The sequence below is a fragment of the Colobus angolensis genome, unplaced genomic scaffold (genome assembly GCF_000951035.1).
Source record: "Colobus angolensis palliatus isolate OR3802 unplaced genomic scaffold, Cang.pa_1.0 Scaffold102, whole genome shotgun sequence".
NCBI classification, from domain to species: Eukaryota; Metazoa; Chordata; class Mammalia; order Primates; family Cercopithecidae; genus Colobus; species Colobus angolensis.
In genome coordinates this window covers 210,537-236,778 of record NW_012111142.1, presented here as the reverse complement: position 1 = coordinate 236,778, position 26,242 = coordinate 210,537, and the positions used below count along the sequence as shown (strand labels likewise).

Below are 26,242 nucleotides of genomic sequence, written 5' to 3'. Positions count from 1 at the left end.
AAAAGACCACCACCCGCCGGATAGTGGATGGCAAAGTGGTGTCTGAGACCAACGACACCAAAGTTCTGAGGCATTAAACCAGCAGAAGCAGGGTACCCTTTAATCTGCCTCAAAAAAAAAAAAAATTCAGAGTTCAAAAAAAAAAAAAAAAAAAAAGAAGAACCCACTTTGACCCCCTGTGATTCCATCTCTGACCCGATCAATCAGCACTCCCCACTCCCTGGACCTCTACATGCCAAATCATCCTTTAAAAAAACCCTAGTGTCTGAATTTTCCAGGGAGACTGATTCGAGTAATAAAACTCTGATCTCCCATTCAGCTGGCTCTGCGTGAATTACACTCTTTCTCTATTGCAATTCCCCTGTCTTGATAAATCAGCTCTTATCTGGGCAGCGGGCAAGGTGAACTAGTTGGATGGTTACATTACTTCCATGCTGATTTTGAGATTTGTTGGGCAGCAAGGCCTAAGATTACAACTAGTACTTGAAAATGAGGCACGTTTTGTGGGTCTAGGGTGGGTGAAGGTGGGAGGTGAGGTGAGGACAAGAAGATGAATGAATGATACATTGTTTTTACTGGAAAAAAAGGAAATGGGAAGGCATGCATTTTCCTTTGACAGTCTCCTGAAGAGAAACGGGTTAGGGAACAGCTTTGGCTTCTCGGCAAGCAGGTGGAATGGTACTTTGCCACGATTCTAGTACAGATGAAATCTGATCGTTACTCCCCCCAAATTATGAAGTCTGGAATTTGCTTAACAGTAGTAGTTAGGGGTCTATACATATGAAAAAAGACTGACCATGACTTTTTTTTTTTTATTTTTTTACCGTTTGAAGTGTTTGTTAATTACTTATTATGATAAACAATTTCTTAGCCCGCATATTCATGTTTCACAAGTAGTTCAGGAACACAGGTACAGTGACAAACTTCTACGTAATTCAACCCAAATAAATACTTTATGTTCCAAAATCACTTTGTACTCTGAGAGATATTAGCCTTCCTCATCTCAAATTCTTTACTGGAATTGTAATTTCTATAGAAATCTGCAATTATAATTTCTGTAGAAATCTGCATATGCCTTCTTTCTTGGTCAGGCCACAGCAAACTTACAGAGAGCTGCAACCCCCAGGGATATATGAATGCTCCAACAATATGAAATCACAGATGCTTGGCCAGAAGGCCACACGTCCCAGGTTACATCAAGGCACTGAGAGCCATGATAGTTACTGTCCTTGATAGGGATGTCAGCATCAACACCAGTGTCTTTCCCGGATGATGGAGAAGTGGACCAACTTGGTAAGTGTTGATGCTGAGTGATACATACAGAGTCCATCATATGATTTTCCCTACTTTTGAATATGTTTGAAAATTTCCCTAATAGAAAGTAAAAAGATAGAATAATAAAATAAAAATGCCCCCACTTATTACCTAAGTTTACTTTTAGCACAAATAGAAAATGAGTCAGACTCTCTCATTTGGCCATATTGAAGCTAATAGTCTTAGAACCACTGTGTCATAACACTGACATTTTGCTTTAAGCTCTGTATCACCTTTGATGGCTTAAAATATTCCAGACTGTATTGAGATCATGCAGGTAGATCAAAGAAAGAGAATTACACCCAAAGGAAGGGATAGCTGTACTAGGGAGTTCACTGATAACAGAGTCAGGGGTCCACATCTCTGGGCTGGGTCTGTCCTGAAAGGCAGCCCTTGGATAGCAGGATGAGATGGAGTGATCATTGGCTTTGGAGTCAGACACAATAGACTCAGCTATGTTGAAGGACAATGACAACAAATAACACAATAGATAGCATTCATTGAACCCTCACTATATGCCAGGCATTATGCTAAGCTCTCTATGTGCTTTATGTTATGCAATTTTAATAACTACCCTGTTTTTATTAGTATTTTATGGATGAGAAAACAGAGGCTTAGAGAAGTTACCAAATTTGTCCATGACCACATGAACATGTAATTCCTAGTAAATATTGTTGTAAATCAATATCTGAAAGTGTCCGGGCACAGGGGCTCATGCCTTAATCCCAGCACTTTGGGAGGCCGAGGCAGGTGGATCACCTGAGGTCAAGAGTTCGAGACCAGCCTGGCCAACATGGTGAAACCCCGTCTCTATTAAAAACACAAAAGAATTAGCTGGGCATGATGGTGTGTGCTTGTAATCCCAGTCACTTGGGAGGCTGAGGCAGTAGAACTGCTTGAACCCGGGAGGCGAGCCGAGATTGTGCCACTGTGTTCCAGCCTGGGCAACAAGAGTGTGAAAACTCTGTCTAAAAAAAAAAAAAAAAAAAAAAAGAAAGCAAAAAGAAAAAAAATCTGAAATCCAGTGGTTAATGGTGGCAGTTTGTACCTCAGTTAGTTTGGATGCACATAACAGAAAAAAGCAAAATAACAGTGGCAAAATAATAACTAAGTACCTTGTTTTTCTCTCACCTCTAAGTAATCTAGAGATAATCAGTCTAGGGTTGCTAGGGCTCTCTGGAGCTCGGAGTTCTTCTGTTTTACTGCTTCATTGTGAATGTCTTCCACCCTCAAGGTTAACTCATGGTCCAAGTACCTGCTGGAGCTCCATACTCCAACTAGAAGACAGAGAAAAGGATTGGAAGGACATACCACCTACCCTCCCTTTTAAGGATCCATGCCAGAAATTGCACATATTTTTGCTTATAATTACAATGGCTACAACTTAGTCCTATGTATGCACCTACTGGATTATAGAAAACTTGCATGTGGCAGGTCCAAGACATGAAAGAGACTGAAAAATATTTATACTATGTGGCCACATGCCCAGCTAAAGGGCATGGAATCATAGAAGATGGAGAGCAATATTGAGGATCACTAGCAATCACTGCTTAGCCCACACTCAGCTGCATTCTAGAGTTTTAATCTCTTTGGGTGTGGTAATCCTTCTCATGAAACCTTTCACATTCGAATGGATAAATACATGAAAAACCAATGCACTTAGTTTACTGTTCAGAAAATGCTAGTTCCTTCCCTCTAATTAGATGTGGTCAAGTGAGCAGCAGTGATTTGGTGCTCTGGAGACTCAGCATCCCAAGAATTTGTTCCACCTGTGTCTGGGGTAGTGACTGCCTTCTGCATCACCATCATAGAGGATTTGCCCCAAGTTCTACATGCCCTATGGCCTAGTATCCTGTTAGGCACAATGGAGTTACAAAAAGAAGCATCCAGATTTTAAGGATCTTGAACATAAAGTCACACGTAATGGGCTCAGGGCCAAACATGGGACTATCCAGGATTTAGGAAAACTTTTACTTCAGTGTTGGTTTGCAGCTGACTTCGGGGAACTACTTACTACACAAAAATTTTCAGTGTTTTCTTCAAGACTGAGAGCAGTTGATCACAGAACCAGCCCATCATAGTCTTCAGCTCACTTGAGAAGCTGACGTTTTCCTACTTGTAAAATGACATATGAAAAGGACTGATGCTTCCATGAGGTACTCTTGAAACAGTAATGTAGGCGTATCTGTGTGTGGAAAAACGCACTCAAAGTGCTTTTTCTTATTTTCTCACAACAACAATCAAAACAGATTAAAGGCTTCTGTGACCAAATGGGTACTTTTTCCTCCACAAACAAACAATCAATTCTGCAGTGGACACCAGCTGCGTGTCCTCCAATTCTGAAACTATCTACCAGGAGATAGCATCAGGTACCACTGACACAGTCCCCATAACTGCTCCCCCAACCTACCACCTCCACTTTCAGACACCAGTTGCAAGTCTGGGCCTCTAAAACTTCTGATCGACCAGCTTCAAGTTTGGGTTCCTGTGATCCCCTCTTTGAGTTGATTAATTTGCTGGAGTGGCTCACAGAACTCAGAGAAACACGTTTATTGGGTTATAATACACATTACAAAGATACAGGGAAAGGGATGCCGAGCTGCTATGCCTTCTCTGGGTGCACCATCCTCCAGGAACCTCCACTTAGCTATCTGGAAGGTCCCCAAACCTTGTCCTCTTGGGCCTTGTATGAAGACTTCATTGGGTAGGCATGATTGAAGCTTGGACAACTGTGTTAAAATGTGATTCATGGACAAAAAGTGTATGATCTAAACCCATTAAGGCCTTTTTAGACTCTATTTGCCTTCTCTGTGCAGCATTTCTTCCCTCAGGGATGGGGCAGGACACCCTCTGGGATAAGGGTCTTATGACCCATAATCAGATAAGAGTCCTGCCTTAGGCTGGGCGTGGTGGCTCAAGCCTGTAATCCCAGCACTTTGGGAGGCCGAGATGGGCGGATCATGAGGTCAGGAGATCGAGACCATCCTGGCTAACGTAGTGAAACCCCGTCTCTACTAAAAAAAATACAAAAAACTAGCTGGGCGAGGTGGCAGGCGCCTGTAGTCCCAGTTACTCGGGAGGCTGAGGCAGGAGAATGGCATGGGCCCAGGAGGCAGAGCTTGTAGTGAGCTGAGATCCGGCCACTGCACTCCAGCCTGGGTGACAGAGCGAGACTCCATCTCAAAAAAAAAAAGAAAAGAGAGTCCTGCCTTGGACAGGTGAAAGTAGGGAGGGAGAACATCAGAGAGAGAGAGAGAGAAAGAGAGAGAGAGAGATTTTGTTTACTTTGTCAAGGGTTATGGGAGTTATGAGCCAGGAACTGTGGATTTTATATACATATATATAAAATATATATATATCACAGTATAACATTGCTATGGTTTGAATATCCCCTCCACAACTCATATTGAAATTTAATTGCCATTCTGACAGTAATAAGAGGTGGTACCATTAACAGGTGATTAGGCCATGAGGGCGCCACCCTCATGAATGGATTAATGCCATTACTATGGGAGTGCACTCTTGATAAAAGTGAGTTTGCCTCCCCCTCAACCCCCTTGCTCTCTCTTGTTTTCTCATCCTCTCTTGCCCTTCTGCCTTCTATCATGGGATGATGCAGCACGAAGGCCCTCACCAGATATAGGCTCCTTGATCTTGGACTTCCTGGCCCCAGAAACTGTAAGAAATAAATCTCTGCTCTTTGTAAATTACCCAGTCTCCTGTATTCTATTATAGCAGCACAAAATGAACTAAGGCAAACATTATACTATGAGCATGTCCTTGAAAAGTCAAGGGTAAGTTAAATGTTAGGAAATGGAAATGTGTTTTTTAAGTGAGCTCATTAAAGAAACCAGAGCAATTTTTCCTGTAAACTAAAGATGGCTTCCAAAATAAACTTTTTTGGTATTTTCATTCAATTAGCAGATACTTACTGAGCACCTGTTACTTGGCAGGCACTGTGCTAGACCTGGTAAAACATGATGGGTATTGTCTTCACCTGCCAGAGTTGCTCAAAACACATGAATTATAAATTGACAAATATATTCTCAGACTAATATACGTCAAATAATAACATTTGTTACATAATTATAAAAGTTTTTTTTGACATTAACATTAACATTTAAGAAATCTTGAGGTAACTTAAGATTGATAGTATGTCATACTTTCTTTAGTAGCATATTTTTCTTATGTTGTGACTTAAAATGGATAGTTTCTTAGATTTGATAAAATGCAGTATTTAAATAGGGCTTTAGTGTTTATTATGTGCTTCCATGTGCCTCATTTGATTCTTTTCTTATTTTTTGAGACCGAGTCTCCCTCTGTTACCCAGGCTGGAGTGCAGTGGCATGATCTTGGCTCACTGCAACCTCTGCCTCCCGGGTTCAAGTGATTCTCCTGCCTCAGCCTCCCAAATAGCTGGAGCTACAGACTTATGCCACCATGCCTGGCTATTTTTTATTTTATTTTATTTTTAGTAGAGACGGGGTTTCACCATGTTGGCCAGGCTGGTCTCAAACTCCCAACCTCAGGTGATCTGCCTGCCTAAGCCTCCCAAAGTGCTGGGATTACATGCGCGAGCCACTGCGCCCAGCCTTATTTGATTCTTTGTGTGTGGAAGGACAGGTAGTTTCCTCCACTGCATGGAAAGGGAATGTGGCTGAGTGATTAAGCAGTTTATAGGAAACTGCATATAACAGGTCTAGGACTCAAACATAGTTGTAATTTTCCTCCAAAAGCTAGTAGTTTTTCTGCCATGCCTTGATGTCTGTTTAATCTACACACACACATATTTATACACATCCACGTTTACAAGCAAACACAGTTGGAATTTTCCTCCAAAAGCTGGTGGTTTTTCTGCCATACCTTGATGTCTCTTTAATCTACAGACGCACCTATTTATACACATCTACGTGTGCAAACACAATAGAGGTCAAACTTTTTTTTTTTTTTTTAGTTAGGAGCTTGCTTTTCATGAGAATTTTTTTCCCCTTCTAGTGATTTTAAATTTCCAAGAATAGCAAAGTTCCATTTTTTTAGGAGTACAACATAAAAAATCTTTTAAGCAATGTTTACAAAACAAGATTGCTTATTGGGAGGCTACATTAATTGAAAACTTGCAGGTTTCACTGAGCAGAACCTGCCATGGGGGAGGTTGCCAAGGGCAATTTTCATAAGTTGCCCAAACCATTTTCCACTGACCACACTTAGTAAGGCAGGTCAGATGTAAGGAATGACCTAAATGTCCTTCAGCTTTCACTTTGATTAGTGGAATTGCCTCTTTAGGCTGCCGCAGTGGCCAAAGCATGATCAGAAAGATGGAAGTTTGAATTCTAACTGATGGTTGTGTAACCCTGGGCCAGTTACTTAACCTCTCCATGTCTGCCTCAAAATAAGAATAGAATCTGTAGATTTAAGGTAGGTAAGGCACTTGGCAAATGATAAATAATCAATGGCAGTTATTTTTATTACTATTAGAGCTTCAAGGAAACACAGGTTTCATGATATTGAATTATCTTAAAAAAAAAAAAATGCCCTACTTGGGAAATTTGTCCTGTTTTCTAATGAGACTCAGAACCCCCTCAGGCACCAAGAACAGATATCCCCACTCCTAAGAAACATTATAGGAATAGTTCAGATTTTCTTCAGTTAAATGTCATCCATCAGCTCAGCCGATTTTTTCCAGCATACCTCCTCTTCTGTCGTGTGTTGCTTTATATGTCGCTCTTGACAGCTGCTACCATTTATGCATGCATTTCTACAGCAAAACCTTGATTTATTGGGACACAGCAAACTGTAGCATTTAAATGCCTATGGTTTTCCCCTGTGGACATCATTTGGAGGAGGGAAGGAAATGACAACTAAAGTTTTGAGAACTAAAGAGAACCATGCAATTCAACATCTTCGATTTTACTGCTGAGAGGAGAATGGATCAAGGCCACCCTGCTGATTAAGAGCAGAGTCAGGAGAGGATTCTCAGTCTGTTCCACTTTCTTCTGGACTGTGGCCTAAAGATGTGTCTTTTGGCATCTTTCTTGGTGGTACTTCTCCTTAAGCTTTTGCCACTGCACTGCAGGTCTCAAACTCAAATGCCTGCAAGGGCTAATTGGTAGTAGGAATGAGTGGAGGAGGCTGAGTATTCTACCTTGGGAAGTAGTAGTGAACTATGACCCTCAGACTGGAGCCTATATACCCTCTGTAAAGGTATCTAAACTAAAATGTTTTTCATTTTAAGAAGTACAGGATGACAAAACATGTCTGGGAGTCAGAAATAGCTTGATGTTCCCCAGTTTGAGTGCCTTGCACTGTGTATATCTACAGGCCTTGTTCAATAAGGAGATAATCTGGATTAGGGCCCTCAGGCACACTGCAAAAGTAAGTTTCAATACTGTGTATTGATTTATGTTTGTTAAGACAGAAAATTGAAGAGATGCATTTTAGAAACCTGATCATAATATATTTGTAACAGAGAAAACAGAGTAGAAGCTCTGGCTTCATTTACTGTCTGCTTAGCCAAAACTCTTTGTGGTCCAAGCCAAATGAATTCAGATGTCACAGTGTATAGGACGTTCATAATTGGGAACACTAGAACCTCTTAGTACCAGAGATTGTCCCATCACATAGACATTCAAACATTTATTATCAGGACACACAGTGAGAAATACATTTATATCATTCCTGAGCAGAAACATACACACGTATATCACACAAACCCAAAACAATATTTTAAGAAACAATTTCTTACTGTGTTCCAAACTCTGATGTTTTCCAACCTATTTCATTTTTATGAAAATACTTTATAATTTACTCATTGGCTACAGCATATAGTTTAAATCACTGGACTAGGTAATGCCATGACATTTTTGTTTGTTCATTAATTCAGTAGATATTTACTCAATATCTAATGAAAGTGAGGTGCTCTTTGGAGTTTCATGGGGGACAAAAACATGAACAAAATATGGATTTTTGCTCTCAAAGAGTCCAAATCCAATAGGAAATACATACATGTGAATATTTAGTAACTCAAGGCAGAACAATCAGTTCACATTATACAAAGTGCTTTTATGTTATCATATGTCATAATGATAACAAATCTCTTAGGTAAGCTGGGCAGATTTTAGCTTAATTTTATAGATAGGAAGTTGCATTTTTGAAAAAGTGACATTTTAAAAAGAAGTGGAATGATAGTAATAATAGATAGCGTATGTTATGCACTTACTATATGTTAGGAAGTAATTTACTTCTCACTATTACATTATTATGATGGCATTACTGTAGTCCTCACTTTACAGAGGAGAAAAGTGAGGCAGAGAGGTTAAGTAACTTGCCCAAAGTCACAGAGCCAAGAGTCATTGGAACTAAGAATCAATCATAGGCAACTTCTTTTTATTTTTTTGAGACAGAGTCTCGCTTTGTCGGCTCACTGCAAGCTCCACCTCCTGGGTTCAAGCGATTCTCTTGCCTCAGCCTCCCGAGTAGCTGGGACTACAGGCACCTGCCACCACGCCCAGCTAATTTTTTGTATTTTTAGTAGATACAGGGTTTCACCGTGTTAGCCAGGATGGTCTCAATCTCCTGACCTTGTGATCCGCCCACCTTGGCCTCCCAAAGTGCCAGGACCACAGGTGTGAGCCATGGTGCCTAGCCAGCAACTTCAATCTTAATCAATGTTTTATATTCCCTGGAAATGAAAATCACAGATCAAAATCCTACATAGGTCATGGCATACATACCTTGATCTCTTAGCCCACCCTAAAAGTGATGTGGCATTCGCTTTGACAGGACAGCATTTGAAATGAGGTGTGTATAGGGTGGAATAGAGCCTGGTTCCTCAATATTCCTCAGTGTGACTAATCTTCATCAAATTAATAAAGCATCTGAAGGCAGCAAGAGAAAAGACAAAGGGAATGATTGCTCTCCCCAAAAGAGGGCATCTTATCCTTTGCCGTTGTCTCATGTATGATGTAGTATTTTTGAGATAAATTATGAAGTAATCTTGAGTTTGGAAAACCAAGAGTTAGGCTCTAAATGTTCACCTTGGGTTTGACCAGTGCCACCTCCCTTAAGCCCAAATTCTCATTCAAAATTACAAAGACAATTTTCCATTAGGATATCCCTGGAAAAAATAATACTTAGCCTTTATTGAGCTCTTCCCATGGGAAAAACTAAGACTGCCAGGCACTGAGCATAGAGCTGCACCCAAGACAGACCAATAATAGTAATAGAGAACAATTGTTAAGTACTACTCTCTCTCTCTCTCTATATATATACACACACACACACACACACACACATATATATATGTTAGGTACTAACATGTATATACCTAACATATAACATACCTAACTATGTTAGGTACACACACACATATATATATGTTAGGTACTAATCTAATTCTATATAATTACTCATGCTTGCTTTATGGAGTAGAACAGTGAGATATTCATTGATAAGTATATGAATTTGATCTTTAGCACAGTAAAGAAAATTTTAATGTTGAAATTGGTGCATATCCAAATTTAGGCCCAAGCCCTAGTTTTTAGGCTGTTGTAAATTAACCTAGTTATTCCTAGTTATTGTATTTTCCTGCCTTAATATGCTCCTTGTATCTTCAATTTTGTAGGATTAATAGTTATCCTGATTGACTTTATTTATATTAAGTGTAAAGATAAAAATAAAATTCTTATAGCCCATTCATATTTTTCTTTACACTTGCAAACTCCAGAGATAGATATTGAAAAACACAAAGGCATATATGTCTCATCTGTAATTTATTTCAGCAATATGTCTGCAAGTTGAAATTGAGCAAAAATAACTGAAAGTGCTCTTTTTGAAAATAATAATTTTCACTTTTCAAAAATGATCCTCTCTTTATTTATTTATTTTTGAGACAGGGTCTCAATCTGTCACTCAGGCTGGTTCTAAATTCTATTAATCCAATGATTATAGTCCAACATTTGTCAGGGCATATGATGAACACTAGGTATTTACTCTCCCTGTGTGTCAGTAATGAATTAAAAGAAAAAGTACAGAGGAAGATTATTTAAGATGTTATGGGAAAAGATTTACTAGACTTTACAGAATTATTTAATCAAGTAACTAAAATAGTTCAATCTGACAGATTTGGAAAATTGAAAGTATAAAAATTTGTTTTAAAATTTTTATTGCAGTTTTTCCTGCCACCATTTAGGTTGTTTGATTTTGTTATAAATGAGCATTAACTCTGATTTGCAATTCAGGTCACACCATACCTTCATCAAAGAATGCAGTTGGCAAAGCAGCTGGCCAGGAAGTTTAGGTTTCTCCAGAAGGACTGGAAGGATTTAGAAAACATTTCTTTGGACTTCTTCTGATTCATGCTCTTCCTACAAGAATCTGTGTTTAGGTGATCCTTGTATAGGAGAATGTCTCTTAGTTCAATTTATTTTATGTAGACCTGTGTAGAGCTAGAGCCTCCAGGAAACCTTCTGAGACCCAAATGATCTGGACTGAAGTCTCTTAGATGCTATTGTTTGATTTTGTGTCCTTAGGTGATTGAAATAAGGACAGCAAGAGAAAACCATGTAAGATGAGAAGAAAGCACAGCTGGCTTTGTGTATGGGCTCAAGTAACATTTTACATGCATGTACTTTTTTCTTGTTTTGGTGAGGAAACTCTGTCAAATGACTTTTGACAGGCTCCTCACTTAGTCCCTCCAAGTTTTAGTAGAGAAAATGATAGTTTTTAACCAAGATTTTTACTATCTTGACCTAAGTTGATGAGAATCAGCAATCCTCAAAATCTTATTATTTTAGGTGAAAATAAACATCCGATAATTACATTTTAAGACTTACCAGAGTTTATCCAGGTTTTGTTAAGGTCCAGAACTTATACAATGTTGGAATCTTCTTTTAAGAATACACAATGACAAATATAAAATTAGGTACACAGCTTAATTAACTTCATGATAAATTATCTTCTGATTATGAGTGACTGCTTTCTTTGGCCAGAATTATGAAAGAAAAATAAGGGGTGAGGCTAGAGGATGGGAAAAAAAATCCTCGTCTATCTTGCTTCCCAAGCAGGCCTTCAAGCTAGCTAACTGATAATAGTCTTTTCTCCAGGTCCTAAGGTAAATGGTGGCAGATCTGAAATTGCATCGGACTTAACCTTGCCTTCTCCTCAGTTTATTCGCTCAACAAAGAGTTCTAAACAGTCCCATCTGCTCACTAGGCACAATGGACGCTGCCTCCTAGTATTAGAATATCCAACTCTTTGATATCTCCTGTAGGGATCATCCCTATTCTGGAGAATGTGCAAAATATTGCTCTTCCTTTATATCCTAGCATAGATATATTCTGGCACTTAACATCCGTTCTTTTTCTGTTGAATTGAGTTACAAGTCAATTCTCTAGGATGGTTACCGTCCTGGTGGCTTTGGCGGAATCTTCCGGTGAAAACAGGCTAAGTTGCATGAAATGGGTGTATTTGGATTTTACCACAAGACCCCCGGTCCTCAAAGCTTCGCAGGCCGAGATACCTCGCCCCTTTCTTCTCTGCCACACGCGTGCGAACACACCCTCCCAACCCTCGTCGTAGTAGTCCCCTCCCCCGACCACCCCGCCCTGTTTCCCGCCTTCAACCCCCCTCCTCACGAACCTCCCCTCCCCTCCTACCTCCCTTTCTTTCCCTCCCCGCGGGCCAGCGGCTTTGGCGCTGCCCTGCTGCGCCGCGGGGCGACGCGGCGACACCTATAGGATCGCTTCCGGGCACTCCTCAGCCAGGAGGTGCTGGCTTGGGGCCCGGAGCTCGGCGGGGCCGGGCGGCTCCACGGCGTTGGCCCCGAGGACGCGCGCCCCCGCCCGCCCGCGTCTCCTTCTCCCTCCCTTCTGCCGGCGCCCCAAGCCGAGCTCTGCTCAGGGCGGCGGCTTCGCCTCGCCGGGCGAAGCTCCTCTCCGGTGGCCGCTCCTTCTTTTCCCTCCTCTTTGCGTCATGTCGGGCACTTGATTTTTTTTTTTTTTTTTTAAATTTCTTCTTCAGCCCTTTCCACCTTCCATCTCCCCTTTCGTTTCCCAGGTTGATTATTTTCTCTCTTCTTCGGGCTTGCCCATGAGCCTCCTCGGGAGCTACCGGAAAAAGACCAGCAACGATGGTTATGAATCTTTGCAGCTGGTGGACAGTAACGGGGACTTAAGTGCGGGAAGCGGCGGGGTTGGCGGCAAGCAGAGAGTGAACGCCGGGGCAGCGGCGCGGAGTCCCGCCCGGCAGCCTCCGGACCGCGCCAGCACCATGGACAGCTCAGGTAGCGCTGCCCGCGGGGAGCGCAACGCTGAGCCCCGCGCGGCCTCCAGAGCCTCCCAGATGTCCGGCTCGAGGCCCCCCGGGGCCCCCAGCCCCGGTTTGCCAGAGAGCCGGGCTGGAGACGAAGGCTTCTAATCCCACCTGGGTGTCGAGTCTCTAATTCTCTCATCCAGGGAACTAGAAAACGTTAGATCAGTCCTGAGGCCCAGAGACTGTAGCGAGCTCCTCCTAATCTCTCTAGACTGCTGAATACGGCAACTGGGGGCGGGGAGGGGGAGGGAAGGAGGAGGGGAGGGGTGGAGAAGAGAGGGGAGCGGGTGGGGCGAAGAACAGCTTGGGAGGAGGGCTGGGAGAGGCAGCTGCTTTCACTGCCCAGCTGGATGAGGGGGAGAGGTGAAGGAGCAAGTGCGTTGATTGTTTTTGCAGCATGCAGACGGTATTTATTCCAATTGTTATTCTTGCAATGCCGATGCTATTTGCAATTCTGTAAAGCTCTGCCACATCTTAACTCAGCCGTCTGCTAGGGTTAATGTTACCTTTTTCCTGCAGTTTTTAACCTGGGATCTAGAGCTCTTTTACTAAAACAGCTTTTGCTGTTTGCACAATTAAATTTATTTCGTGTGTTGGCTTTGATCTTGTTTATCCTTTTGCATTGAGTGTACAGATTTCATAAACCTTTACATGTAGGGACAATGGAAATTCCTCTAAACTTTGTGTCTGGGCTTGCAACTGTCTTTTATAAAACGTTTTGGCAAGTTAGAGTCCTCTCTTGAAACTGCTGTTGGCATTTGCGATTTTAATAGCAAAACAGTCATTTAATATATCCATGTTGGACTAGGAGTATTATTATAGCTATTTGCTTACCTCTGCAGGGAATCAGGTTCAGAGAATTGTTTACAGAGATATTTATAATTGAAGTCCTCAGTGGTTGCTTCTACATTGGTAACTTTAATACTGGACAACTGAGGATTCCAGAGGAAAGATTCATATGGGGTCATTTGAACAGTAATGAAATCAGGCTGAATTTAAATGTGCTGCTTTGCAAACAAATGCTTGTTTATTTTAATTGTGTAATGGCTCTCCTTGGGCTATCATTTTCTATTTTCCTTGTCCCAAAGTGGGATGAAATATTGTCCACAGATGCTCAAATGTCCTGGACTGAAAGCAAATTCTACTCATTCAGGCTCTTATTGAAGTTAACCACGATATTGATGGGACATTCTCTTAGACCATTTTAAATAAAACTGAAATGATCCCCAAGGGATTGATGGTTTCAGGACTTTTTTTTTTTTTTTTGAGATGGAGTCTTGCTCTGTTGCCCAGGCTGGAGTGCAGGGGTGTGAACTCTGCATACTGCAAACTCTGTTTCCCGGGTTCAAGCGATTCTCCTGCATCAGCCTCCTGAGTAGCTGGGATTACAGGCACCCGCCACCATGCCCAGTTAATTTTTGTACTTTTAGTAGAGATGGGGTTTCGCCATGTAGGCCAGGCTGGTCTTGCACTCCTAACCTCAGGTGATCTGTCTGCCTCAGCCTCCCAAAGTGCTGGGATTACAGGCATGAGCCACTGCACCCAGGCAGGACTTTTTTTTATTGATGTTGTACGTGGTTATTCAATTTATGTTTTTTCATATCTGTGATATATCAAAGTGTAATCCATCTTTTGACTGGATGTAATCTCCTTTAAATCTTAAAAAGATTCATGTTCTCTGAATGATGCCACCATTATAATGTTTACATGTAGTGAGCATGTAAACAATTGCAATGAAAGCAAACACAATCCAAATGAGTGTGAAAGAGCCTCACTTCAAGAAAATGAAAGAAATATGAAATTCATGTGTTTTCCTTTTTTCATAGAGATTATTTTTTTAAGAGTTGAAATTGGTTTTTGAAATATGTTACATTGTAGAATAAATTCAAGATACATTTTCTGAGCATTTTCTATTTGCCAAGCACTGTGAGGGACACAGTAGTGAATGAGATCCTTCTGGCCTCTAGGGGACTGTCAGTGGGGGCAAGTAACTGTAACACAGAGCAGCCTATGGTAAGTCCTGGATTTTTGAGGATTGTCTTTTTCACTAAATCAGAGTTTTTTAATAGGTGGAGAGAAGAATATTGGATTGCTTTAATAACCTGTTGTGGTGGGAAAGTGTTTCATTAAGAATATTGTTATCTCTAAAGTGCTATTGCCAGGAATTGATTCTTAAACTTGATCAAAGAGGCATTGTGTGAAGAGGCTGCAGGGATTCCTTTTCTCCTCCCCTTATCCACCGTTCACTCCTATATTTTGTTAGGGGGATGTTGTGGCTTTGTTGTAGAAGTACAGGGTATCTTACGATGACTTCGATGCATATTTTCAACTGAGAGTGATTTGTTTGGTTTGAATGAAGGATTGGACTCTTAAGAGTAGGATTCTTTTACTAGTACAACTATATCTGTCTTGCCTAATTATAGTTCTTTCTTCTGAGATCCTCAAAGTGTGGCCTGTGCAGTGTAAATGTATTCAGTTGTTTAGTATATCTAATTAAGCTCATGTATCATTTTGAAAGCGGCAGTAATCTGCCAATTATTCAACTGATTATACTGTGACATGCTGAATAGGATCAGTGGTTTATGGGACTTTTGCTCTGATAAAAATGTTAATGAGTGGAAAAAAATATGTTGATATCTCTCTAGATAATTTAAAGCTTAGTCTTAATAATACCTTAAACTTGTAAGACTGTTTATAATAGAACACTTGGACAATTCTCTTATTTCATTTCCCCAGAATTTTATTAAATAGGTTAGGGAAGCAGCATGTGTCTGTGCTTGGAGACTTGGCATCAAACCTCTGCATTATTGTTACTCATTGAAAAACCTAGTAATGCTTTTCTTTTCTTTTCTAGACAGATAGCTCTGTCACCCAGGCTGGAGTGCAGTGGTGCGATCTCAGCTTACTGCAGCCTCCACCTCCCCGGTTCAGACAATTCTTGTGTTTCAGCCTCTCAAGTAGCTGGGATTACAGGCGTGCATCACCCTACCCAGCTAATTTTTGTATTTTTAGTAGAGACGGGCTCTCACCATGTTGGCCAGGCTGATCTTGAACTCCTGGTCTCAAGTGATCTGCCTGCCTAAGCCTCCCAAAGTGCTGTGATTACAGGGTCTTGCTCCATTGGCCCAGGCTGGAGTGCAGTGGTGTGATCATGGCTCACTGCAGTCTGGACCTCCTGGGCTCAAACGACCCTCCTGCCTCAGCCTCCTGAGTAGCTGGGACTACAGGCATGAACCACTATGCCTGGCTAATTTTTTTTTTTCTTTGTAGAGGTGGGATTTTTGCCATGTTGCCCAGGCTGGTCTCAAACTCCTGGGCTCAAGCAATCCACTCCTCTTGGCCTCCCTCCCAAAGTGCTGGGATTACAGGCATGAACCACCATGCCTGGCCTGTTCTCACTTATAAAAGTGGAATCATAATAACTATTCTTACCACAGATCATTAGTTGAGGCTGAAAACAATATAAAAATACATTTGCAGTTTTTCTTTACTTTGTATCTTGCCCTTTCAATTTATCATATGAAGAAACTTATTCTCAGAGGTGGTAGGAGATCTGTCAAAGGTAGAAAAGATAATGACAACCAGACTTAGGTCTTCTTCTGACTCAAAGGTTTGAGTTTTTCCCCATTGAACTAAGCTTTTGGGTAGGCACAATATCAACTGATTTTGAAATGGAAACAATTTTATCTACTTTGATTTCTCCCCTGTTTTTAGATAAAAGAGGGTCAGATGTTCAGAGGAATGTAATGGCTTTCTAAGTCAGCGCCTCTCAAGTGGTAGATACCAGAGCAGTCTCCTAGCCAGTTGTGACTTCCAGAGCTCTCTGCCTTCCCTGGCTCACTTTCTCTTCATTCAAATTATTCTCTAGAAAAGGCCATCATTTAAAGGTCATCCTGTCATATCTCAAAGGCACTGCACTACCCCAATTCATTAGCTGAAAACCCCCTATTTCTCTTCCCACTTTTCAGGGCAAGTAGAAACATGAAAGTAGAACTTTCAATATTGAGCTGCGAATGTGTTCCAATATTGGGCTTAATTTACCAAGTTCATAATGACAGGCTGGAAAAGAGTAGTCCAGTAAAAATCTAGAAACAGATATTAATACTTTTTAAAGAATAAGGATAATGAACAATGCTAAAATACCATGTAGTGTGCATCTGGTTGGAAACAAAAATTGCCTTTAACAAATTTTATTTTAGTTAGTGTTTAAACACAGCATCCACATTTTGAACCAGGTTTCAACATTATGAGATATGTGTTTGGATGACTGTGTGCTTCATGGAAGTATAATAAACTTATAAGTGCTAATAATCCTTTCTTAAGAGTACCTGCCCATTGAAAGGTCTTGTAGATTGGAGGCAAAGTTGATTTATATAACTTATTTTTTATTTATTTTTTTGTTTTTTAAGACAGAGTCTCACTCTGTTGCCCAAGCTAGAGTGCAGTGGCATGATCTCGGCTCACTGCAAATTCCGCCTCCTAGTTCAAGTGATTTCCCTGCCTAAGCCTCCTGAATAACTGGAATTACAGGCACCCACCACCAGCCAGGCTAATTTTTGTATTTTTAGTAGAGACAGAGTTTTGCCATGTCGGCCAGGTTGGTCTTGAACTCCTGACCTCAGGTGATCTGCCTGCCTCGGCCTCCCAAACTGCTGGGATTACAGGCGTGAACCACCATGCCCAGCCAATTTATGTAACTTATTTAATGTGTGGGTATAGTTTGGATGTTTCTGGATAATCATGTAAAAATGCGCCAGTTACTGGATAACAGAACAAGATACGTCAATCTAAGTTTCAAATTTCAAGTGCTTGGAGACTGCCAGATTTCACAGATTTGGAAGGGGAATCCCTGGAACCAAATCTCAGAAAGTTGGCCAGATAGCCAATGGTGGACACTTTCTGTGATGGAGCTTTTGCCACTGGGGTAGTATCTTTGAACTGTTCTCATCAGTGCAGAGTTCTTTCTATTTGGGCAAAATCAGCCTTTCTGTTCTGTAGATACAAATTATATCCAATCCTTCTTTCACATGGTAGCCCTCAGACAACAGATTTTTGAGAGCAGATACTAATTCTCCCTTAGTCTTAATTTTCCTCTTTCCTAGACCAAGCAAACCTAAGTTCTATACCCTTTTTTCTTTATATAAAATGATTTCCATATAATTATCCTAAGCTTTGAGAATAATTTTTTTTTTTTTGATTTTGCACAACAGGAGTTTTCACCAAATTTTATTATAAAAGGTTAAAAAAGAATTAGAGATTATAGAAAGGAATAAAATGAGAAAAATAAAGTGCTCTCTCCCCTCCCTGATCCTTTAGGTCCTTGCCTCAGAGATAACTCCTACTAAAAGTTTCTGGAAAGACTTTCAACATACAGCATAAGTGTGTGTAAATATATATGCTTTATACATATATGTATATGTATGCCATTAGAATTATAATAAAATCAAATTCAAAGTTTAACCATGTACATATATGTACATTGTTCAATAATGCTTAGTGACAAAAATAGCTACAATTTAATTATTATAATTCAGAGATTATGCTAAACACTGTGCATATGGTATCATATTTAACCCTCATAAGAATCCTATAAGGTAGGTGATAGTAACTGTCGTCTTATAGTTAACTAAGGCACAGAGAGGTTAAGCAAGTTGCGTGAGGTTACACAGGCTCTACTTAGTCTATATTGAGTAAAATGCCATAGAGAAAGGCCCATATGATTGCAAATGAAGAATTTAGTAGTGAATTTTTTTTTATTTGCTTCTTTCTCTGAGGCAAGGAAAAATAGGAGTGATTGAGAGAACCAAAATGAGTTCAGTTGTTTTTTAATCCCGTGAAAGTACAAATATGTTTTCTTCACTTAAATATAAATAATTTAAAAACACTGGAAATGAAGACAGAGCAAAAACAGCATTGAATAAAACTGATTAAGACTTGACACAGCACTGAGAGAACAATATAATTGATGAAGCATTATGTGTTTTTGGAAAAATAGCTTGCAAATGAAAATGGATCCCCACTGCTCTTAGGATAAAGTCCAGGGTATTCTTAACAGGACATCAGAAGCCGTTTTTGGCACCTCTGAAAGCTGGCCCAACAAAACTTGTTGTCTCTCCACTGGTAGATCCCCTCCCCAGTCTGCACCTCCATCTTTATGTTTTTGCATACACTCTTCCCTCAACTGAGACCAACTTATCCCATAGACCCCTAGATGCCCACTTTTCCAGATTATCTCCTATTCATTCTTCAGGGTTTGGTTTAAGTATTCCTTAATCCCAAGATGAAGGCAATGGTCATTCTCCATGCTCCTCAGCAGCCTTTACTTCCCTATCACAGCTCTCATCACATTGAGTTGTGGTATGCTGCCTGGCCTGTCTGTCCCTCTAGTCTGTAAGTAAAGTTCAGAGCAAGGCTGGGTCTTATTTGCCTTTGTAGTCTTGTCATTGCTTGGCATTTATTAGGAGTCTGATAAATACTTGTTGAATGCACAAAAGCATGAAAGGATTTTGAATTTTTAAAAGGGCATTTATAATGAAATATGCCCATCCAAATCTAAAAATAAGCGTACAGCTAGGTTTTAACAGAAATGAGGCCAGGTTTGAGAGAAATGTAACTATTGGTCAAAAGCTAGACCAATTCAGTAATGAGCATTTTTTCATATGTAAAGACACTGGAAATGAAAGAAAGATGGTTAACTTATAGCCTAGACCCTTAACAGTTTTCTAATATAGACATGTCAAGAAAGAATTAGCTTACCAAAAGATTGTGCTTTTTCGACCAACAAATACAATCTACCATATGATTCATCATAAAGATAACTTTTTTAGCCAAAAAAGGGAACTCAAAATGTATACAATTCTTTTAATGAACTGACAATAGATGACTTTTATCTATAGATCTGTCTATTTCTTAATCGATATCATTAAGTTTTAATCTTAGCCATTTTCAGGTTTAGTATTAAAAGTTCTTTGTATCATCTTTGGCCGTCTGCAGTTGTATATAAGCTTAGTGCTAACTTACTGCTTTTTTAAATCTGTGCTCACCATCTTGAACTCCTTTTGGAAAAAAGCTATGTTTGAGATGGATGAAGAATCCTGGAGTTTAGATGGTGCATTTCCTTGTTGCGAAATATGTAACTCTGAAAAAACTAAATTATAGTTCTTTTATATTAAACAGCTATTCCTGAAATTTACTTGGAAGCTTTGACAGAGTAGCTCAGTATCTGAGGAGAAGTTCTTCACAGTCTAAGAATTAGGAAGTTCCATAACATGTGCAAAGGGATCTGGCAATTTCTACTACCTTTAGTTACTTTATCTGAGATGTCATGGGCCATAGTCTAGATGCAAAAAATATCTTTTTATTTCAAGAATACACCAGAACATAGTTTCAAAAGTGCTAGAGATAGAAACTTTAAATTAAAATTGAAATGTGGTATTAATAGTGCAAATATCACCACCAAGGAAGCAACTGGGTGAGCCATGCCTCCTGTGCAGTGTTTAGTTTGCATGTGCAGAAAATTAACTGTTGGTGTATTGTGGTGTAGTACTCTACCTGGTAGCTGGCACGTGTGTTTGGCATACATTGTAAGCCACTTCCTGATTTTAGAAGTGTTATCTGTGAAAAAAGTGCAATTAGAATTGGAGATATTTGACAAAGGCAGGGTGAATAAATAGTATAATAATAGCTATATAAAGTGCAATAGGGGCACAGAAGAAGGAGCCATAATTTTAACCTGGGAGACTAAGGAAGGCCATGGTGGAAGCTGATATTTGAGCCAGAAATCTGTAGGGAAAGAAGGAAAGAAAACTTGTTTTCGGCTTTGGGCTAATGCACAGTGGCATCATAGTGCATGGTATGTTGAGAGAATTGCATTTAGGCTTGAAGCTGGAGCCCAGATGGGTGGGAGGTGCTATAGCAGATGGTGCTGGGAAGATAAGACCCAGGTTAGGGTGAGTCTGCTTGAGGAGGTTGGACTTCATCCTGCAGGCATTGGGAGGCCACTGAAGATTTGTGGACAGGGGTGAGGTAGGGCTGACTTATCTGGTAGGCACAGTGTCCAGGAACCACAGTAATTTTAGGGTCCAAAAAATGTTTACATTTTAATTGCCTTTAAAAATCAGAATAAAATAAATGAGTATAACAATAATGAATTCACCTTTATTCAAATGCAGTCATAAAAAAAAATATATATATATATATTTTTTCCTGTTAATAGAGGAATAGGTCCATGAAGGTAAAAATGCCTAGGGCCTACAAAAGTCATACTGCAGCCCCAGGGAAAAGAGAGCAAAATGTGAATCCTGGAGATAATTTACAGCTGTGTGAAGGATGAATTCCCCCCCCACCCCCAGTGATTCCCAACTGTGCTCTGACTGCATCAGATTTACCTGAGTAAACAGATTCCCTACTATGCAGACATAAAAAGGAACGCGATCATGTCCTTTGCAGGGACATGGATGGAGCTGGAAGCTGTTATACTCAGCAAGCTAATGCAGGAACAGAAAACCAAACACTGCATGTTCTCACTTATAAGCGGGAGCTGAAGATGAGAACACATGGACACATGGCAGGGAACAACACACACTGGGGCTGTCGGGGCCTGGGGTGGGGCAGGGGGAAGGAGAGCATCAGGAAGAATAGCTAATGGATACTGGGCTGAATACCTAGGTGATGGGTTGATCTGTGCAGCAAACCATCATGGCAAATGTTTATCTGTGTAACAAACCTGCACATCCTGCACATGTTCCCCAGAACTTAAAATAAAAGTTGAAGGGAAAAAAGGAAAAGAAAACACAGATTCCTGGACCCCAAGCATGTTTGATTTAGGAGGAAGGGGAGGGGTGTGCTGGAAGACACAGCTTGCCAATGGGGGACCAGGAGAACAATCAAATGGCAGTTTAGCTGATGACCTGAGAAACAATGAAGGTCCTAGCCAGGGCAGTGTCAGTGACACGGGGAAAAAAGGCAGCCTGGGGAAGCATTGCACAGGTGAATGACAGACTGACAACCAACCAGTGGTGTGATGTGAGGTATAGGAGATGCCTGGATGGCAGCAGGAGAGAAGGTAGTATTTCCAGTCTCAGCCAGATGTGGAAAATGTGACCAACTGTTTTTCTCTGCTGCAAGCTCACCATGAACATACTTGTGGAAGGACTGAGGATACTGTTAGCTTGGCACAAGCTTTCACCAGGCTTTCAGCTTTTTGGTAGACTGCCCATTAGGCTGTGCAGATGCCCAGGGGAGTGTTGTGGAGGGGTGAGAGGCAGGAGCAGGCCTTGTGTTTGCCTGGAGGAAGAGTAAGCTAATGGGCAGAAATGCTAGAGCTGAAGCTCTGTGGCTCTGGGCTGAGTCCAGACCTGAGGCCTGAGGCCAGGACGGTGTCAGTGTCGTGTCGGGTGGCCCCTTCTCACTGGGAGAGCCCTAGGCTCTGGTTCCTTGCTTGGTGATGGAGGCACAGCAAGAATAATCAAAAACCTGAGAAACTTGGAAGATGATTATTGAAACCAGAATTTTCTTTTCAGAATTCTCTGAAAAAAACCAAACCAAACAAAACAAAACCCTGACCTCAGAAATTCTCAAGGACTGTCTTGTATTAGCATTTGGCCACTTGGGCATTAGAGCAAAAATCTTAGCAGCTGATAGTCTTCATTTTTCCCTGACCCTTATTCTTATTTTAGTTTCTTCCTCTTTTGCAGTCTTTCTTCTCTTCTTTTGTCCTTCTCTTTCTCTTTCCCACCCATCTTCAACTTCCTTATCCCTCTCTCTTCTCCTTTGCCTCTTCTACTCTTCTGCTCCCCTCTTCTCTTTTCTCCTCCCCTTCTGTCTAGTCAGTGAGTCAGCATGCTTGGGAGACGTGGAGCCCCATGCTATGTGTGGATGACTGTAGTTTTGGGGTATGTGTATGCGTGTGACTTAGCTCTCAGTCTGTGGCATGTGGCTCAAAAGGCATGAAGACTGGTGTCACTTTCCAATTTAGGCAATTGCATCTGGCTTACCTAAAATTTCACTTGCTGCTTCGATCAGCAAAGTGTTCCTTCCATACTGTGACTTAGCGATGAGAGGTTTCATGAGTTGCAGTACCAGAGGTAGCTGCGTTTCATTCAGATGAAGGAATGAATTTTACTAATTCACAGCCCGAGAGTATAAAATAATAGCTCACCATTTCTTCCCCTCTGTCTCTCTTACTTTACCTCTGCAGGAAAGCAGATCTTCCTCTTCTCCTTCCCTGTTGCTGAAGCCTAGATATATTGCTCTATTTTCAACCCTTCCATGTCTAAATTAGTAGAGGCTGTTGAGCAGTGGGAGTATTAGGGAATTATGAGTCAGGAACTCTACATGTAAGCTCTGACTTTGTCATTTACAAGCTGTGACCTTGGGCAAGTCATTCAAATGAGAAAAATCATACTGACCCTGTCTTTTACATAGGCACAGTGAAATGTGAGAATGTAAATGAATGCATTTGCAGTTGGTACTCTTCATTCATTCATTGCATAAATGTCTCTTGGCTGCCTACTCTGTGCTGCCACTGTTCTAGTCATGGGGGATACAGTAGAGGATGAGACAGATAAGACCTTGGCACTTATGAGTTTAGATTATAGTGCATGACCAGTGAACAAAGATGAATGGTTCTATGGTATGCTAAATGCTATGGAGGGCTAGAGCAAGCAGTGAATAGCTCAGGATGGTAGTAGGATGGGGAGAACTATCTTCCAGGGGGTGGTCAAGAAAGGCCTTTCTGAGGAGATAATGTTTGAGCTGACACCTGAAGAAACAGAAACAAGCAGGAAAAAGAAAGAGTGGAGTGTAGAGCATTTTAAGTTCCAGGTACAGCAAATGCAAAAACCTGGAGAAGGGGGATAGCTTTGTAGAAAGGAGTGTGTACCTGATATAATTGGCCCTTAGTGAACTAGGAGGGAATGGCCACAAATGGGGTTTGAGTTTTTAAGAGACCATTTGGCTGCTTGCATAGAGAGAGTTTGAGGTGGCTTCCTAGGCATTCCACATGGTAGGCAGGATTTCTACATCATAGACGAGGTCAGCAATTCTACTGTTCAACACTAAGGGTCAGCCTTTTAAACATTTATTTATTTATTTAAGACAGGGTCTTGCTCTGTTGCCCAAGCTGGCTGGAATGCAGTGGTGCAATCATAGCTCACTGCTTCCTCGAATTCCTGAGCTCAAACAAGTCTCCTGCCTCAGCCTTCCAAGTAGCTGGGACTACAGGCATACACCACCATGCACGGCTAATTTTTAAAGTTTTTTGTAGACTCAGGGTCTTGCTATGTTGCCCAGGTTAGTCTTCAACTCTTGGTCTCAAGCAATCCTCCTGCTTTGGCCTCCCAAAATATAGGGATTACAGGTGTGAGCCACTACACTCAGCCTAAATTTAATTTTTTTTAAAGACTGTTTTTTTTTTTTTTTTTAAAGAGCAGTTTTAGGTTCACAGCAAAATTGAGAGGAAGGTACAAAGATTTCCCATATATCCCTGCCCCTACACATGTATCGCCTCTCCCATTATCAACATCCCCTACCAGCAACATGCTTTGTTATGCTCTATCATATGCAGATCTTACAGTGATCCAGCGAAGTAGGTGGTATTAACAAAATGTTCTGAGAGAAGGTTCAGTTGGTTCAATGAGCTTATACACAGTGAAACTAGCAGCAGAACTCAGGTCTTCTGCCATATTGGGGCATGAGAGAGAGGAATTCTCTTTTCAAAAGAGGCATTGACATCTTGGGCACCCTGTAGCCAAGATATATCAGCTACTTTAGGAAGAGACAAGTTGGAGGGATAGGACAGGAAAAGTTGTGTTTTAATTGCTAGGGAAATTGGTTTAGATTGCCTTGAAAGTATAGCAGGATTTTACTGTATTATTGGTCTTAAAATTCAGCCATTCAAATCTCCTAACAGAGATAGGAGCCTGGCTTTGTCTCTGAATGTGCCAGGAGAGAACTGTCTCCATTATGCCTCTCATTGGCACACAGAGGCTGGGAAACTTTCACACACTGCCTCATTTTGTGAGCATTTGCAGTTATAACAGAAGACAGCTCTATTTTATGTCTTGCTTTGTTTTCAAGCCATTGCATGAAAGGCAGACCTCTTGGCTTGTAAAAACTAAACCCCCCAAACCTAGTTTAGTTTATAGCAGTGATACGTGTTAATAAAAAGAATATTTAAAACAATTCAGAGAGTAGTATACAAATGAAAATAAAAATCCATTTTTTTCTCTCTAGGTTCTCACACAGACATGGATCCTACATACTCACATATATATACATCCAATCATATATAGAATGACACATTTGGCTATCCTAGAATCCATCTATACATGCTATTATATAATGTGATGTATTATTTAACATTGTTATAGATAACTTTCTATACTAGTACCTAAAGATGTACCTTATTTTCTCTAATGATTGTTTTGAATTCCACTGTCCCAATTCCTCTATTAATAGGGAGTAAATATCTTTGAGCATGTATTTTTGTATATTGCATATGTGGTATACCTGTAGGAAAAATTCCTAGAAGTGGAATTACTGAGAGAAAGAACTTATGCATTTCACATTATGATAGATCCTGCATTGTTTCTAAGTACCTTGCACTAACTTAAGTTTCTTTTTTCTTTTTTTTTGAGATGGAGTTTCGTTCTTGTTGCCCAGGCTGGAGTGCAATCGCGTGGTCTGGGCTCACTGCAACCTCCGCCTCCTGGGTTCAGGCGATTCTCCTGCCTCAGTCTCCCAAGTAGCTGGGACTACAGACATGCGCCACCATGCCCAGCTAATTTTTGTATTTTTAGTAGAGATGAGGTTTCACCATGTTGGCCAGGATGATCTCGAACTCCCGACCTCAGGTGATCTGCCCGCCTTGGCCTCCCAAACTCCTGGGATTACAGGCATGAGCCACCGTGCCCGGCTGTTTAAGTTTCTAACAGTATATGAGACTACCTGTTTTCCCACATTCTTGTCAAAGCTGAGTACTGACAAACTTCTTAATCTTTGGTAGACTCATAATGTGAGAAGTGATAATGGTTTACTTGAAACTGACATTAAAGATGGAGATTTCTGTGAATAATTTTTGTTTTCAGAAATTAATTTGAACAACTTTTTATTAGGTAGGCAATACATATTCAAGGCAAAACAATTTGGAAAATGCAGAAAACACACACACAAAATAAAAATAACCGATAAACTTTTTTTCCATGAATAACCATTGTTAACATTTAGGATATACCTGTTTGTCTCATGGATAAAGTGTGAATGAGAAAATTTTATTACCGTTTTGGCTTTTCATTGATTATAGCTACTAGTTTTCTTGTAGAATACTGCAGTACAGGAGTGGAGAACGCATTGGAATTGGAGCCAGTGGTTGTTCTGGGTTCAAATTTTTAACATGGCTGTCTAGCTTTGTCACCTTGGGCAAATAATTTAAATTCTCTGCACCTCAGTTTCCACCTTTGTACAACAGATAATGCCTCTTAATATTGTTTGGCTTTGTGTCCTCACTCAAATCTCATCTCGAATTGTAATCCCCATTTGTCGGAGGAGGGGCCTGGTGGGAAATGATTGGATCATGGGGTCAGCTTTCTCCCTTGCTGTTCCCGGGATAGTGAGTGAGAAC

General features: G+C 40.7%; 1 protein-coding gene across 4 annotated transcripts in view; it reads left to right on the top strand.

The window, feature by feature from the left end:
- DNAJC6 (DnaJ (Hsp40) homolog, subfamily C, member 6) overlaps nucleotides 1-26,242 on the top strand; it is a 167,446-nt gene that overhangs the window by 48,308 nt on the left and 92,896 nt on the right. The window contains exon 1 of one of the 4 annotated variants that reach the window (XM_011940706.1): nucleotides 12,185-12,592. The exons of the other annotated variants lie outside the window; for them this stretch is intronic. Within the exon in view, the coding sequence (XP_011796096.1) occupies nucleotides 12,400-12,592 (193 nt within the window). The 5' untranslated portion in view covers nucleotides 12,185-12,399. Of the gene's footprint in view, nucleotides 1-12,184; nucleotides 12,593-26,242 lie in introns of those variants that run through there. 4 annotated transcript variants of the gene reach the window in all.